We start from the raw sequence: 17,596 nt of genomic DNA on the forward strand, positions 1-17,596 counted from the left end.
CGCAATAGAAAAGCAGCAGCAGAGTGAAGGTGCTTTCATTCCCAAGTGGGAGCACCTGTATGAGATGCAGAGAGGGGTTTGAGTCTCCTGTGCTGTCTTCCCAGGCCTCCTCTCCCTGGGCCTGGCAGGAAGGCGGAGGCAGAGGCTGGCCATTTGCATGTTGGGAATGGGAAGATGTGAGTGGAAAACCTTTTAAGATCAATTTGAATATCATCTACTTGGCTTAGATCTTGAGAAATCTTTTAATAAAATGATCTCAAGGTGATTTTTGGCATAAAAAGACTTTAGTCTTTTGGGCTCTGAACTGGGGATAATTACTTAGCACCTAAAGAAATCCAAGGATTCTTCTTGTTAATAGTTTAAATACAGTTCAGATGGAACTCAAAATGGTTACGCACGAAGCAGCACTGGGAAGGTGTGACTGAAGTTGTCCGTGTTGAGTGTCAGGCAATACTAGGAGCATGAATTGATCAGCACGTGCGTGTCTTTTTAGTGGTGGATGTGTTATGTCTTGGGCTGATCTAACCGTAGTCCTACCTGGTGTGTCCCCCTGCAGGGTTGGGTGCATAGCTGCTTTAGCCCCATTCTGCTCTAGTGGGCCTGGGGTCTGTTGGTGTTTCTTGTGGTGGAATTCCTAGGGAATGGAAAGTTCCTGGAGTGGAAGCAGACGTCTGATGCCCTGGATGTTGGGTGCTCTGGAATAAAGAGCTCTGACACCAACATTTGAGTCTGAGGGAGTTACCTCAGTGTGCCTGCTTCCCTGGCATGCTGCAGAGATGTGGTACACCACATGAGGGCATGGTAGAGGGTTCCGGATGCTGTGGCACGTGTAGGAAGGCGGTCTCGGGGGTGGGGACAGCGCCCATGTCCTCTTTGTGTGTGTCCTGAACACTCAGACCATCCTCTGGCTTCTGTTCTGCAGCCCTTGTATTTTCACACATCCCTAAACCACCCTCATATCGTGGCTGTGGTGGAAGTGGTCGCTGAGGGCAAGAAACGGGATGGGAGCCTCCAGACATTGTCCTGTGGGTTTGGAATTCTTCGGATCTTCAGCAACCAGCCGGACTCTCCTATCTCTGCTTCCCAGGACAAAAGGTACCTGCCTTGTTTCTACAACCGTGGGGTTTTCCCGCGTCTGTCTTTTTTTTTTTTTTGAGACAGAGTCTCACTCTGTCAACCAGGCTAGAGTGCAGTGGTGTAATGTCGGCTCACTGCAACCTCCACTTCCTGGGTTCGAGCGATTCTCGTGCCTCAGCCTCCCAAGTAGCTGGGATTACAGGTGCCACGCCCAGCTGATTTTTGTATTTTTAGTAGAGATGGGGTTTTGCCATGTTGGCCAGGCTAGTCTCGAACTCCTGACCTCAAGTGATGCACCTGCTACCATGTCTGGCTAATTTTTGTATTTTTAGTAGAGATGGGGTTTTGCGCCTGGCCAAATTCCAGCATCTTTCTATGGTGGTTTAACTGCTCGTCTTATGCTGGCAGTAGAAGGCCGTACATTTGTCATCTAAAGTTGTGTGTCCATAATAGCATAGTGTGGGATGTGTCTTGCTTGGGGGTTTGCCTTTTTTTTTTTCTTCGAGACAGGGTCTTGCTCTGTCACCCAGGCTATAGTGCAGTGGTGCCATCTTGCCTCACTGCCACCTCCGCCTCCAGGCTCAAGCAATTCCTGTGTGTCACCCTCCCACGTAGCTGGGATTACAGGTGTGTGCCACTATGCCTGGCTAATTTTTGTGTTTTTAGTAGAGACGGGGTCTCCCTATGTTGCCCAGGCTGGTCTTGAACTCCTGGGCTCAAGAGATCTGCTCGCCTCAGCCACCCAAAGTGTTGGGATTACAGACGTGAGCCGCTGTGTCCGGCTGGGTTTGCCATTTCTAAGTGACTTAAGGAATTGTTCTTTAGGCTGGAGTAAGGGCTGGCTTTGACCACCAGCGATGGATTTGAGGTAGTATGGATATGGGCCAAAGTTGTACTCTAGCACTGATTCTCTGGGGGACTTCAGGCAAGTGATTTGAGCTCTTGGACCCTGAATTTATTCATCTGTATATGAGGGGTAATGATAATGCATATCTCGTAAGTTCTGCTTGAATATTGAGCGATGTGTTTTTCACAGGTGCCTGGCAGGCAGTAGGTGTTCATTCAGCACATGCTGGCTGAGTGTCTGTCGCGTGCCAGGCTCTGTGTAGGAGCCGGACATGCGGGTGGATAGGCTGGCGCATCATGCTTTCAGCCAGGGTTAAAGCCTACATGTTTACTCCAAACCAGGGTTTCTCAAGCTTGACACCACTGACTTGCGAATGGATAATTGTTTGCTGTCGCGGGGCTGTCGTCTGTGCTGTAGGATGTTTAGCAGCATCCCTGGCAACCCACTAGATGCCAGGGCACTGCCTCCCTGCCCCCTGGCCCTGTTGTGACAAACGAAAAAAAATGTCTCCAGACATTGCCAAATGTGCCTTAGGGAGCAGAATCATCGCTGGTTGAGAACCACTGCTCCAGATATACAGCTGTGGAAATTCCTCAGATGTTGTCTTTCTTGAGACATTTCAGAGTTTTGTAAATTTCCATGGTGTTTTCCAGGAAAGCTCCTCAATTCTCAGGCTGCCTTGGGTTGGGGCTGCGTGTGTGCCAGACATGCTTGGCCACAAGCACCAACGGCTTGGGGAGCTGCTGGCCTCAGCTGCCTCTGCCTTCCGCAGAGGATGGGACTGGTGGAGTTTAGAAAGCTCTAGTGGGCGTGGTGGTGGCTGAGGCCTCCATGTGCTTTCCTTCTGAGAAGTGCGCACGTGGCTGATGAGTGTTCTCTGGGTCCTGTCTTCCAGGTTGCGGCTGTACCATGGCACCCCCAGAGCCCTCCTGCACCCGCTTCTCCAGGACCCCGCAGAGCGTAAGAGCCAGACCTGGCCTTGGCAGCACTCACTGCTCTCGTGCCTTCCCTGAGTGTTCCCCACCTTTAGCTCTGAATGGGATCTTTCTCAGTGTAAACCGCTGTCTGCTTAGCTAATTTATCTAAGAGGTTTTGGCACATGTTTTGTGGCATTGGACTTTTGGCAGAAAGTAAAGAACTGAAACACACCAGCCCTGAGGGAGGGCATTGGTTTGTGGGGATGAGCACGGGAGCACCTGTGAGAGCCACCTGGAGGGAGGGGAACAGCTCTGCTCACCAGATGAAGTAGTAGCTCTCTGTCACCAGCCACCGGCTGTCTCAAACCTCTGACCGCACAGCCATCGGTTATCTCCAGCATGGCGAGGCCCCATGGCTGAGAGGCCGCCTTAGAGCAGAGCAGGGGTCGACGGGGAGCTTCCTGCTGTTCCTCAGTGACCAGCCGTTCCCAGGCAGCCAGAGGGAGCCATTTGGGAAGGATGGGGATGACGGTCTGCTCTGCTGCTGCCTGCCTGGAGGATGACAGGAAGGGCATGTGGTGAGAGGGGTGGGAGTGGGCTAGAAGGACATCAGGGAGGCTCAGAGCACAGAGGCTGTGCTTGCCTAGCAGTTGGGGGAGTGTGAGTGGGGAAGAGTGGCCGGAGGTGGATCTGTTGGGGAGGGTGACTTTTCTGTCTCTTCGAGGTGAGATGCTGCCCAGATTCCTCGAAGGGGATGTCATGTGTGCCTCGTGGCTTGTGTTAAAAGTCAAACCTGGCTGGACACGGTGGCTCAGGCTTGTAATCTCAGCACTTTGGTGGCTGAGGCAGGTGGATCACTTGAGCTCTCAGGAGTTTGAAACCAGTCTGGGCAACATAGTAAGACCTGTCTCTATAAAAAATACAAAAATTTAGCCAGGTGTAGTGGTGTGTGCCTGTAGTTCCAGCTACTCAGGAGGCTGAGGTGGGAGAATCACTTCACCCCAGGTGGCAGAGATTATAGTGTGGTGAGATTGCACCACTGCACTCCAGCCTGGGTGACAGAGTGAGACCCTGTCTCAAACAAAACAAAACAAAACGTCAAACCCACTCCCTTTGCCCCTCACTGGTCTTGGTGACAATCTCGTGATAGGAGATGTCAGCTGAAGAGTGATGAGGTTCCTGAGACTGGAAAGGAGAGCTTCATTTCTCATAAAGAGCTGCAGCCTGCAGGTGGCCTTTCTGACAGGCTGGGAAGTGTAGCCTCCAGCCAGAAGCTAGAAACAGACCCTCCGAGAGAGGGGCAGAGGGAAGAGGAATTTCTGCTGAGTGGGGGCTGAGACTGCTTATTTTAATAAGCCCAGGAGGAGTCATGCGTGTTTATGAGAGAAGCGTGCACGTGTGCAGCTGAGTCCCATGCCGCTTCATGGGACACAGTGTTCAAAACGTGGTGGCACTCGCAGGACCCGAGGGGAAGTTCTCGGCCCTCTGATGTCAGAAGGTGAAGCAGGGGACACGAAAGCCCTCCCTGCATGCCCTCCGTGGACTATCCAGAAGAGGGAGAGCGGTGGGTGATCGGTGGGCAGCAGCAGCGGTGGAGTCTCTAGAAGGGCTGGTTGCAGTCCTGAGGGAAGAAAGGCTAACAGTGGTTAGCATGGGCTGGGGCATGTGGAGGCCTGTCTGGTCCCCTCCTGTCACTCCCGGAACTCAGTTTTCAAGGCTGCTCTGGAGTCCTCTAGGCCAAGAGGAGGTCCCTTCAGTCCACTGGGGGCTCAGGATTTTATTTTTAGTTTACTGAGAACAACCAGTCAGGAACTTCATTTCGTTGCTGAAGATTGGCTTTTAGGTTATTTTTCAACTGAATCTAATTAGTCATATGCCGGGATTTTCTGTCCAGAAGTATCCTGAGAACAAAGTAGACAGCCACCACATTCGCTCCACGTCCACAGTCCACATGTCCATGCGTCTGTGTGGAAGCTGTTGGCCCTGAGTGGAGGCTGTGAGGAGGAACCTGCTGCGGGGCCCTTCACTCATCCTTGCAGCAGGCATTTCCCAAAATTTGCTGGTAATGGCAATACACTCACATGATTCAGAATCCAAAAGTATAAAAAAGTGCCAGGTGCAGTGGCTCACACCTGTAATCCCAACACTTTGAGAGGCTGAGGTGGGCAGATTGCTTAAGGCCAGGAGTTTGAGACCATCGTGGGCAACATAGTGAGACCCCATCTCTACAAAAAATACAAACATTAACTGGGTATGGCGGTGCGCCCCTGTGGTCATAGCTACTTGGGAGGCTGAGGTGGGAGGATTGCTGAGCCCAGGAGTTTTAGGCTGCAGTGAGCCATGATTATACCACTGCACTCCAGCCTGGGCGACGGTGAGACCCTGCCTCAAAAAAAAAAAAATTATATATATATAATATATATATGTATTATATATTTTATATATAGTATATTTATATGTGTGTTATATATATATAAAATATATACATATAAAAAGTTGAGAGTGAGGTCTCCTTTCCCCATCCCCTCACCTGCTACCAGGTAACCTCTCTCTTTGTGTTCTTGTGGATCTGTCACTGGAGAACCGAGTTCTTTTCCCACTTTGTGTCGGCTGCAAAGAAAGAATATCCAATTGGAAAAGGCAGTCAGGTTTTACTCACTGGCCAGGGAGTGGAGAAGGGAGCCCTCGCTTTAAAGGCACCTTCTCCCTGGACAGTGGGAGGCATGGAGATGAAGGACTGGGTATGGGCCGGGAGGATGGGACTCCAGGCACACGGACGCAGATCATAACGTGCTTCTCCAGGCATGGCTTGTACAGAACACGCGGTGGTCTTCTCTTGGAGAATGGTCTTTAGCATTATAATGATATGCTAATGGTCTAAAGGCAACTGGGGCTCACCTGTTCTAGTTTGCAGCAGTTTTGTGGGGCTCTATCTCTCTCTGGTATTTGGTCAGGGGTCAAGAAGCTCTGGTGGCATCCCTACCATCTGGTTCCTTTAAAGCAGCTGTACCCATAGATAAAGGGACTGAAGGAAAACAGTGAGAAAAAGGAACTTCTGCTGTTATTTCATCAGGGCTGCCCTGGTAACAGACCCTTCCGGGGTCGTTTTACGGACACAGAAGCTAATGCGCTTGTCCAGTATTGCATCTGATTCTTGACCTCTTCTTACTCACTGTTCCACACCTTGCTTTCTTCCCTTACAATTTGTCTAGAAGAATGTTTCCTATCAGTACACAGAAAGCACTCACTCTTTTTACAGCTCTGTGGTGTTTCCTGGAATTGATGTTTCATGATTGATTGAATAGATCTGCATACCGACCCTTAGGGGTTTCTGTAAGAAGAGGTTGGGCCAGGAGTGGTGGCTCACCCCTGTAATCCCAGCACTTTGGGAGGCCAAGGCAGGCAGATCACATGAGGTCAGGAGTTCGAGACCAGCCTGGTCAACATGGTGAAACCCTGTCTCTACTAAAAACACAAAAATTAGCCGAGTGTGAGGGCAGGTGCCTGTAATCCTAGCAACTGGGGAGGCTGAGGCAGGAGAATTGCTTGAACTCGGGAGGCGGAGGTTGCAGTGAGCCGAGATCATGCCACTGCACTCCAGCCTGGGTGACAGCAAGATTCTGTCTCAAAAAAAAAAAAAAAAAAAGAAAAGAAAAGGTTGGAAACCCCGTTGCAGTAGGCGTCCGCCCTTCCCCTGAGCATGTGCGTGAATTCGTAGGGCAAAATCCTGAAGCTGGTGGCTGGGTCTGAGGTCTGAGCATTTGGAGTCTTTTCCTATTTCTCCTGTGTGCCCCCCCACAGAGAGGTTGTGACTCCTGACTAGCCACTCAGGTCAAATGCCTTTAGCAGTATTTTAAATTTTAAAGTAAGCAGATTCCATGTTTGAAGTGAATAGGTACTAAAAAAATACAGTGTTTCACCAATTTCCTTTTTTTTTTTATTTTGAGATGGAATCTCCGTCACCCAGGCTGGATTGCAGTGGTGCAATCTCGGCTCACTGCAACCTCTGCCTCCCGGGTTCAAGCGATTCTCCTGCCTCAGCGTCCCAAGTCACTGGGATTACAGGCATGCGCCACCACGCCTGGGTAATTTTTGTATTTTTAGTAGAGATGGGGTCTCACCATGTTGGTCAGGCTGGTCTCAAACTCCTGACCTCAGGTGATCCACCTGTGCTGGAATTATGGGCGTGAGCCCCCATGGCGGACCTAGTTTTTCACAAATTTCTTTTTCTGATAATACAGTAGTTCATATTTAGCTCTTTCTTTATGAAATCAGAACATGAATGAGCTGAACTTGTGACTCTCAGCAGCTGTCCCTGGCCCGGCCACAGCTGGGACTTGAGCCACCTGAGACCACGTGCATGCCCTGTGCCTCGGGATGTGGTGGACTTCCTGTCACTGGAGAAAATCAGGCCCAAGCAAGATTGGCCGTTTGGTGGGAATGTGAAGAGGGCAGCCCAGGCCCTGTGTTTCGGGGGTGTGCCTCTCCCCGCACTCCCGTTTCTGGGGATGCTGTTCCTTCCACCTTCAGGGCCTGCCCGCCCTGCGGTGTAGCCGCACTCCTCCCGGGTGTCATTTCTCCAGAGTCTTTCCTTCATGCCCTTTTTCCTCCTCGCGTTTCCCCTCGTGCTTTGCCCACATCTGTCCCGTGGTTCGGATCCAGTTCTCCCGTGCGTTATGGGTATCCACGTGTTTGGTCTTAGCCATCATTCCAGGAAAGTGGCACCTCCCTGAGGACAGGGCTCTGTCTCTGATGCTGCTGGCCTCCCTCCAGTGCTGCCCTCCTCCTTTTGGGGCTTGGTGGATACAAGTGCTGACACGCAAAGGCAGGCAGGCAGGCCTCGGGCCAGGGTGTCCTCCAGGCCCCTCTGATGGCAGGGACCAGCGATACCTGGGGAAACTGCACAGCCTCTGCCTGTCTGTGCTCTCAGGAGACTGAGGGAAGTAGTGGGTGGGAGAGATTTTATGCTGGGTTAAAAACTGCACCTCCAGGCCGGGCATGGTGTCTCATGCCTGTAATCCCAGCACTTTGGGAGGCCAAGGTGGGATGATCACTTGAGCCCCGGAGTTTGAGGCTTCAGGAAGCTGTGATTACACCACTGCTCTCCAGCCTGGGCAAACAGAGTGGCACCCTGTCTCTAAAAACAAACAAACAAACAAACAAAAAAGAAAAATCAAAAAAATTTTTAAATTGTGACTTTACCAGAGAAGGTTATTAAAGATCAATGCCTTTCACTTGAGGCAGAACAGAGCACCACTTCACTCTCCCTAGAAAAGTCCCTTTCCTGTTTGTGGTGTTTCTAACATTCTCTGTTAATTGGCTGGTTTGACTGGAAGCACCTTTGCTTTCAGCTATCAGTTGATCACATTGGTGTTTTCTTCACCAGAAAACAGACACATGACCCTCATTGAGAACTGCAGCCTGCAGTACACACTGAAGCCACACCCGGCCCTGGAGCCTGCGTTCCACCTTCTTCCTGAGAACCTTCTGGTGTCTGGTCTGCAGCAGATACCTGGCCTGCTTCCAGCTCATGGAGAATCTGGTAAGGGCGTCTTTGATTCTCTCCATTTGGTGAGGTGAGTCTGTCCTAGTTCACAGTGAAACCTTGAAGGCACTGGGCTCTTCTGGGGGCAGTGTGGGCCGAGTGCCCCTCTGCAGCTCAGCAGCACGGCCTGGCGGGGGTTGTGGGGGGCGGTGGAGGAGGATGGAATGGCAGTCTAGTTTCCGTTTCCCTCCTAAATAGTGTCTCACATCCTTCGAGTCATTTCTGGCTGCTTTGGTTGGGAAAATGCTTTCGTGAGAGACAGAGTTCAAGTCTCTGTGACCATAGCTAGGAAGACCACTGGCTGGATCTCAACCATGTGGCATCATATCAGTGACCTGATGATGATGATGATGATTTTTAAATTAAGGTAAAATAAGGATAACATAAAATTGACCGTCTTAGCCCTTTTCAAATGTACAGTTCAGTGGCAGTAAGTACATTCACATTGTAGCGCAGCCACCAGCACCATCCATCCCCGAGCTCTTTCCTCCTCCCCGGCTGAAGCTCCCCGTCCCCTTCCACACTGACTCCCTATTCCCTACTCCCCCAGCCCCTGGCAGCCACCCTTCCGCTTTCTGTCTTCATGGTTTCAGTGACTCTGGGGACCTCACAGGACTGGGATCTGCAGTCCTTGTCCTTCAGTGGCCGGCATTCTTCAGGAAGAGAGGGGAATTGCTCTGTTAGTTCATCCTAAGAGTGAAATGTCTTCAAAGTTCTGAGTGGAGTGTTTTCGAGGTTCATCCATGTTATAGTGTGTGTCTCAGTTTCCTTCCTTTTCATCTTAAGGCTGGATGATATTCCGGTCTATGGATGGACCATGTTCTGCCGATTGTTTCATCAGTTAACACTTGAGCCTTCCACCTTCTGGCTGCTGTGAACATGGGTGTGCAGTGACCTGAGGATTTTTGGAAACTGAAATTCGTGTTAAAGGACAAGGGCTCTGTCTTGGTGTGGTTTTCAGAAGTTGATTCTCTGGTGGTGGAATTGGGTCGACCCCAGCAGCCATGGGAGTGTTGGGGGTGTGCTCTGCTGTAGGAATCTTCTGGGTGGTCCTCATGGCCTGGGCTGCATGCTTCTTCCAGGCACTTCTGGAGATTTTTGTATGGCTTTCTTGAGGACTCCAGGAGAAGGGACACACCAGCCTCCTTCTACCTGTCATGTGCTGGAGATGTCCTGGCACCACCAGAACCTCGGGTGTCTTGGGTGACTGACTCCCCGCTGGGTTCCAGGAAGAGCAGGATTTGACCTTGTGTGTGAGGGGCGGGGACCGAGAGCAGTGCTGTGCTGAGAGTTTGGCTCATTCTGGACCCTGAAGAAAAGGATGCAGCTGGGCTCCGGCGCAGGTCCCTGGTTTTCGGCGATGACAGCCCCGTGCGCCGCACAGGCATTCTGGTTGGTGCTGGGGTGTAGATGTTACTATCTGAGTTAATTAATTTCTTGGATAGGTCTGTGGTGGACATCATCATTGGGAAGTCACTGTTTTTCCAGCATTCCAGGGAGGAGAGGGTGAGAAATGAGAAGGGAGGAATGAACTCTGAACAAGAGCAAGCGTGGGGTCGCAGTCTGGGTCTGTCCTGCTCACTGAGCTATAAGTGCTCTCCACGCCAACTTCGGGGTGTCTTACCCTGTAATCTGCCTGCAGTCCTCTGAAAGGAAGAAGGAGACAGAGGGAAGGCCTCATTGTCACTGCTGTTGAGTTGAGCAAAGAACATGAAAACCTGTGTCTGGCTCTGAGACCTGGTCCGTGGCTTGTCCTTCTGGCCCCTGCTCTGCTGGCCAGGGAGGGCCCTGTAGGCGCCGCTGTGAGATGTCGCCTGCTTGATACTGATCATCAGGACTAACTGTGAGTTGTCGCCTGGTTGATATTGATCTTGGAACTAGCTGTGTGCTGCTGCCTGGTTGATACTGATCTTCAGGACTAGCTTTCAGATGTTACCCGGTTGATACTAATCTTGGGACTAGCTGTGAGATGTTGCCTATTAGATACTGATCTTCAGGACTAGCTGGGAGATGTCGCCTGGTGGATACTGATCTTGGGACTAGCTGTGTGCTGCTTTCAAGTCAGCTGTGTCCGTCTTACTACCTGGGAGTCTTGGAGCCGGAGGGGTAGTCATCACTTTGTGACTTGCCCGTGGGTGTCAGTAGAACTGCAGACCAACAGAATTACCTGTAGGTCACTGGACTGGCTCAGCCTCATGACTAGGACTGCAAATGAGAAGCCGTGGTGCCCCAAGAGGACAGGCCTGATTTTGTTCCTAGTGTCTTGTGTCCAGCTGGGGCCAAGGGGACCACAAGATGGGAGACAGAGTTTTGGATTAAAGAGCTTGAGCCTGGGGTGCATGATTCCTGCTCCTCATTCTTAAAAGCCATGCTTTGGAAGAGGTCTGGCCTGTTGGCCTCAAGTCGGCCTTCCAGGTGTGGAGCAGCCGGCCCGTCACCAAGGTGCCAAACGAATGCTGGCAGTGCCTAGAACATTGCAAAATTAATGACATTTTATGCTGCTGGTGTTGAAAATCGAGTGAGCAGGGGATCTGAGGGCAGGGCGAGCACACGCCATGGTGTCCGGAGGGAGGGAGAGGGGCTGACTGACTCTACCAGGTAAGGGCCGCATGCGCCTTTTGGAGAGAAAGGGTAGGTATCTCAGCAACACCTGCCGCCCCCCCGCCCCCCGCCCCCCGCCCCCACTCCCAGAGTTGTTTTAGGAGAGAAACACAATTTGCCCAGCCTTTCTGTTGTGTTTGGGGTGCCAGTGCCGTGTGGGCCCTGAGGCTACTTTCTTTTTATTTTACTTCTTAAACTTTTTAAATTATATATGTAATGACAGCCAGATTCTTCTCTAATTCTTTTTTTTTTTTTGAGACAGGGTCTGGCTCTTCTTCAGGCTGGAGTGTAGTGGCACAATCTTGGCTCACTGCAAACTCTACCTCCCATGCTCAAGTCAATCTCCCACCTCAGCCTCCTGAGCAGTAAGGACTATAGGCATGTGCCACCATGCCTGGCTAATTTTTTTTTTTTTTTGAGACAGTCTTGCTCTGTCGCCCAGGCAAGAGTGAAGTGGCACAATCTCGGCTCACTACAACCTCCGCCTTCCGGGTTCAAGTGATCCTCCTCCCTCAGCCTCCCGAGTAGCTGGGATTACAAGTGTTCATGACCATGCCCAGCTAATTTTTGTATTTTCAGTAGAGATGGGGTTTCACCGCGTTGGCCAGGCAGGTCTCGAACTCCTGACCTCAGGCGATCCACCTACCTCGGTCTCCCAAAATGCTGGGATTACAGGTGTGAGCCATGGTGCCTGGCCTTCAGCTAATTTTTGTATGTTTTGTAGAGACAGGGTTTCTCCGTGTTGCCCAGGCTGGTCTCAAACTCCTGAGCTCCAGCATCAAGGAATGCACCTGCCTTGGCCTCCCAAAGTGCTGGGATTACAGACATGCGCCACTGTGCCTGGCCTTGAGGCTGCTTTCTGACGACTGTTCCTGGCCAGTGCCAATGCAGCTTGTCAGTTGTTTGCCCCTTTTATACAATATGCTAAAGAGCGTTTTAAAACCACAAAGTTCATGTGTGTTCAATACATTTAGTAAAAACTGAAAGTCTTCCCTTCTACTCTAACTCCGTGGAGAAAACCACTGATCATAGTTTGGTGTATACTTTTTACATATTCACTAATTCATTCATTTATTCATTGATTTATTCAACAAATATTTATTGAGTAGACACTGTGAAGCAGGCCCTGGGCTGGGTGCTGAGGATGTCGCATTGCACTCTTGGGAGGTAGGTCATAGGTCTCTCTTGAGAAAGGATTTTGGTAAGGGCAGACCTCAAATCTAACCACAGTCACCAAAGGCAATAGCTGTTTTAGAATAAACCTGGACTAGCTCAAAGTCATTTTCATTCCTGCTTAAATCATTCCTAAATGTAGTTTTCATTCTACTGCCACTGTTGCAGTGTTCTTGTTTTTGAGGTGCATTCTGCTGAATTAAATATCCCACTGTTGCAGCGTTCTTGTTTTTGAGGTGCATTCTGCTGAATTAAATATCCCACTGTTGCAGCGTTCTTGTTTTTGAGGTGCATTCTGCTGAATTAAATATCCCACTGTTGCAGCGTTCTTGTTTTTGAGGTGCATTCTGCTGAGTTAAATATCCCACTGTTGCAGTGCTCTTGTTTTTGAGGTGCATTCTGCTGAATTAAATATCCCTAGCAGAAGAGCTATGTCCCCAGGAGGCTGTGGGCTGCGGGAGCCCGTTAGGGCCTAGGGGAATCTCAGGGGTCTCCAGTGTATGTCAGTGGGAAGGGGGTTCTTGCTTGTGAAGGGTTTGCTGGCAATCCCTGTTTTCTCTGTAGTGTGCTTATGGGGGTCCCAGAATAAAATGGATTGTTGTAGAGTGGGGTGTGTTTTTCCATAGGAGCAATACCGTTATTGGGAATTCCATTCCTAGCCAGAGACTTGGCAACAGATAAATTAAAGGTAGGCCAAGCTACAGAGCAGGAAGGGCAGAACGCCTCCGCCGCAGTGGGGGTCACTTCTGCCATGGTGGGGTTCGTGTCTGCCGTGGTTGCTGCTGTTGGTTGGTTAGTTGAATGAGTGAGTGAAAGAGTGAATGATTTCAGGTAGTAAAAGGATGCTTGTTGGGTTATGCTGGAGGCTGACAGACCTGTGGCGAGTGTCTGCTCCACGTCTAGCCACGATGTGAGCTGGGAGCAGGTTTCCCAGCCTCTCCAAGTCTTTGCTTTTGTTTTTCCTTTATAAAATGGGGACAATAATAGGGCCTGCTCATAAAGATGTATTTGGGGAGAAAATGAGATGGATTGGTAAAGCACTAGCGTCTTCATCATGAAAGTTGTGTCTTAAATTCAGCCCAGATCCAAGCCTCCTACAGTAGGCGTCCTGGGAGGTCTGATCTGTTTGCCCTTCGCTAGCCCTTCAGATGTGCGAAGGCAACACTCAGCACCAGGCCCAGCTGTGTTTTTGTCCAGGCCTGGCCTCTCAAAGGTCACAGAGTAACTTGGTGGCTGAGCCAGGCTTGGGCTCAGGTGCTTTACTCCAGAGCCCATGATGCTTGCAAGATGTGGCCTGCCAAGCCGACTGAATGAGGATACCCAGGCTTCTCTGGCTTCCCTGGGCCCTCCAGGATCTGGAAATTTCTACTCACTGCAGATGTAGCTCCTCAGTCTGGCTGTCCTGGTGGGAACCCATCTTTCCTCCCTTGATGACTTCCTGTGCGTGGGACTTGCATCTTCAGCTCTCTGTGCAGACCAGGGTCACAACTATTGGAATGGCTTTTGCTCCTGAGGGTGCGTGTGCACCCTGGTCATGGGGTGGCCACACAGAACCTCCTTCCTTCCCAGCCTGGGCCACTTCCAGGAGCACTGACTTCTGCCCCCTCCCAGATGCCTGGTGACCCTGATCCCTCCACTGAGTTGCTGCCTCTTGAGATGGGGCACCCATGGCACACAAGTGATCTTTCCTAAAGGAAGTCAGTCTGGGAAATGGCCTTTGTCCTCCGTTATTTTAGTTTATGTCATCCCCCCCGCTTTTTGAAACATTCTGTTAAAATGTTTCTTGGCTTACTGTAATTGTATATATTTATGGGGAACAGTGTGATGTTTCAGTACACGTATGTGTTGTAGAGTAGATCAAATGAGAGTACTAGCGTGACCGTAATCTCCCACACTCATCATTTCTGTGTGGTCAGGACATTCAGAAGCCGCTCTTCTAGCTGCTCTTCTAGCTCTTTTGTATTTTACGGGAACTTACTGGTAACCGTCATTACCCTGCTGTGCAGGAACAGCAGAATTTAGACTGTAACTTGTACCATGACCCCTTGACAACCTCTCCCTCCCCTCCTCAGTCTCTGGTAACCACTGTTCTGTGCTCCGCTTCTATGGTACCAACTCTTCTTTTTGAGGTCCCACATATGAGTGAGATCATGTGGTATTTGTCTTTCTGTGCTTGGCTTATTCCACTTAACCTTGATGTCTGCTAGGTCCATTCATGTTGTGTTGTCGCAAGCGACAGGACTTCATTCTTTGATCGTGGTTGCGTAAGTACTCCATTGTGTAGATACACTACTTTTCTTTATGCATTCATCCATTGATGAACACCTAGGTTGATTCTGTGTCTCCACTGTTGTGAATAGTGCTGCAATAAACATGGGAGTGGCGATATCTCTTTGACATACTGATTTCATTTCCTTTGGCTATTATATACTCAGTAGTAGGATTGCTGAATTATATGGGAATTCTATTTTCAACTTTTTGAGGAACCTCTGTCTAGTTTTCCATAGTGGCTGTTCTAATTTGCAATCCCACCCGTATTGTATAGGTGTTCCCTTTTCTCCACGTCCTCACCAATGCTTATTTTCTTTTATCTTTTTGATGGTGGCCATTCTCACTGAAGTGAGGTGGTATCTCATTGTGGTTTTAATTTTCACTTCCCTGATGACTGGTGAGGCTGAGCATCATTTCATGTGCCTACAGCTATTCGAACGTCTTCTTTTGAGAAATGTCTGTTAAGGCCTTTTGCCCATGTTAAAATCAAGCTACTGGTTTTTTTTTTTTTTTTTTCTGTTGAGTTGCTTAAATTCCTTATGTATTCTGGATATTAACCCCTTGTTAGATATATAGTTTACAAATATTTTCTCCCATTGTGCAGGTTATCTTTTCACTTGGTTAATTGTTTCCTTTATTGTGTAAGACCTTTTTATTTTGATATAATCCATTTGTTTCTTTTTGCTTTTGTTGCCTGTGCTTTTACGGTTTTATTTAAAAAAATCCTTACACAGCCCAATGTTACTTTAAAAAATCCTTACTCAGCCCAGTGTTACGAAGCACTTCTTCCGTTTTCTTCTAGTAGTTTCATAGTTTCAGGTTTTACATTTAAGTCTTCAATCTATTTTGAGTTGACTTTTATATATGAAGAGAGGTAGGGCGTCTCATCTCATTCTTCTGCATGTGGGTGTCCAGTTTGTCCAGCACCATTTATTGAAGAGACTGTCTTTTCCCCAGTGCATGTTTTTGGCACCCCTTTAAAAATCAGTTGGCTGTAGGTGGCATGAATTTATTTCTGGAATCTCTATTCTGTTCCATTTGGCAAACCTAATGTGAGTTTGTGATGGGGACAATGTAGAAAACTATAAAGAAGAAAATAATCTACAATTACTGCCTGCAGATATACATGTATACATGTAAGTGCACATGCTTTTAAATACCATTGCTACCAAATGGAATCATAATAGTTTTATATGTTACTATTCTTTTCACTTACAATATTATGATTATTTCTCAATTTATTAAATCTTTGACAGTATTTTTTTTTGTTCTTATTCAGCAGGGATGAATAATAGTTTAGTGAACATTCCCCTATTGAACATTTGGTTGCTTCGATTTTTCTCTATTATAATAAAGTTTCAATGAATATTCTTGCACATAAATCTTTGCTTCTGTCTTTGATTATTTTCACTGAATAGGTTCAAAAAGTGGAATTACTGGGGCAGAAAGTGATATTTTAAAGCTTTTGACATACTCAGAGGCAAAGGCGGTACTGACTCATAATCTTCAGCAGGATAGTAGAGTGCTCTTCTGACGGCAGTTTCATCAGCATGGAGTGTTACCTCAGTGTTTTCTTTTTTTTCAACTTTGAAATTAGCTTTTAAAAATCTACATATCTACATAAGTAAAAGATCATTAAAATATAGGAAGAGATGGAGCTAGGACCAGAAGAAGATGACGATGGTGGAGAAAGAAGGGGCAGAGTCCATGGGTGTGTGTAGGTTGGGAAACGGTTGGCTCATCCTTCCTCCTCCTGGATGAGCCTTTGCTCTAGAGCAAGTGGAGAAGGCTCCCCAGGCAGCCCAGGGTCCTTCCCTCTCTCAGCCAAGGTTTTTCATGGGCCTGCTTTGCACGAGACCGTGAGCTGAGTCCCTGGGGCCACTGTCCTCTGGATGGTACCCTTTTCTCGTGGTGCCGTTCAGGCTGTATTTTGCTGTTTGCCTTGACAGGTTCATGCCTGCTCAGTGTGTTTGCAGATGGTTCAAGGTAACACAGTGAAGTAAGGAGCGGCGTGGCTGGCCGTGTTCCTTCTGGAGAGAGGAAGGAAGCCATGCCGGGCAGCAGGCTGCAGGGCCGCACATGTCACTTTGCCTTCTCCAATCTGTGTTCTTTGAGTTGTTGGATTATAAAAACTGTTCCTGGGCCAGGTGTGGTGACTCATGCCTGTAATCTCAGCACTTTGGGAGGCCGAGGCAGGCGGATCACAAGGTTAGGAGTTCGAGACCAGCCCGGCCAATATGGTGAAACCCTGCCTCTACTAAAAATACAAAAATTAGCTGGGCGTCGTGGTGGTCACCTGTATTCGCAGCTACTTGGGAGGCTGAGGCAGAAGAATGGCTTGAACCTGGAGGCGGAGGTTGTAGTGAGCCGAGATCACACCACTGCACTCCAGCCTGGGCGACAGAACGAGACTCCATCTCAAAACAAACAAACAAACAAGCAAAAAAACAAAAAAAAGAAAAACAAAACAACACGAAAAACTGTTCCTGGAGGAGGTTTGGGGTAGATTTTGGACTGCCAATGAAATCTGTATTTGCTTAATTGTTGTGGAGGCTTGGCTTGGGCCTTGTGCTCTGTCTGGGAGTCCCGAGCACCCTTCGTTGCTGCAGGCCCCGGCTGAGGCTGGGGTGGGTAGGGACCCTCGGTGGCTGCCAGTGGGTGTTTTATTCCCAAGGATGACCCTTTTCGCACCCTCACTGTTTCAGGCGACGCTCTCCGAAAGCCTCGCCTCCAGAAGCCCATCACGGGGCACTTGGATGACTTATTCTTCACCCTGTACCCCTCCCTCGAGAAGTTTGAGGAAGAGCTGCTGGAGCTCCACGTCCAGGACCACTTCCAGGAGGTGTGGAGTCAGAAGCGTGATGGGGGGCAGGGTGGGGCCAGGCAGGGGTGGGACCCGGGTAGGGCAGGGAGGAGGTGGGGCAGGGTAGGGGTGGGTGGGGCAGGGTAGGGGTGGGTGGGGCAGGGTAGGGGTGGGTGGGGCAGGGGAGACCCCGCATCTGATGCTGCTGAGGAGGGCCCTGTGGCCCTAAGGATGTAGTTCTGTCTTTTCCCCTCTTTCTGGAGCTGAATTCGATCTTTAGGGACCCCTTTCCTCCACAGCCAAGGCCCCCACAGAGCCTCCAGTTGTTTTAACTTCAACAGTGATGAAGGTGCTGTTGGCCT

At 49.4% G+C, this 17,596-nt stretch overlaps 1 protein-coding gene across 12 annotated transcripts in view; it reads left to right on the top strand.

The window, feature by feature from the left end:
- NPHP4 (nephrocystin 4) overlaps nt 1-17,596 on the top strand; it is a 133,717-nt gene that overhangs the window by 23,863 nt on the left and 92,258 nt on the right. For 7 of the 12 annotated variants that reach the window (XM_055382918.2, XM_055382899.2, XM_063703253.1 and 4 more), the window contains 4 exons: nt 923-1,095; nt 2,820-2,884; nt 8,228-8,383; nt 17,137-17,273. In XM_055382918.2, coding sequence (XP_055238893.2) covers nt 923-1,095; nt 2,820-2,884; nt 8,228-8,383; nt 17,137-17,273 — 531 coding nt within the window. The remainder of the gene's footprint in view (nt 1-922; nt 1,096-2,819; nt 2,885-8,227; nt 8,384-17,136; nt 17,274-17,596) is intronic. The other 5 variants (XM_055382933.2, XM_055382935.2, XM_055382941.2 and 2 more) reach the window with 2 other exon arrangements.

This window comes from Gorilla gorilla, chromosome 1, assembly GCF_029281585.2.
Source record: "Gorilla gorilla gorilla isolate KB3781 chromosome 1, NHGRI_mGorGor1-v2.1_pri, whole genome shotgun sequence".
NCBI lineage: Eukaryota > Metazoa > Chordata > Mammalia > Primates > Hominidae > Gorilla > Gorilla gorilla.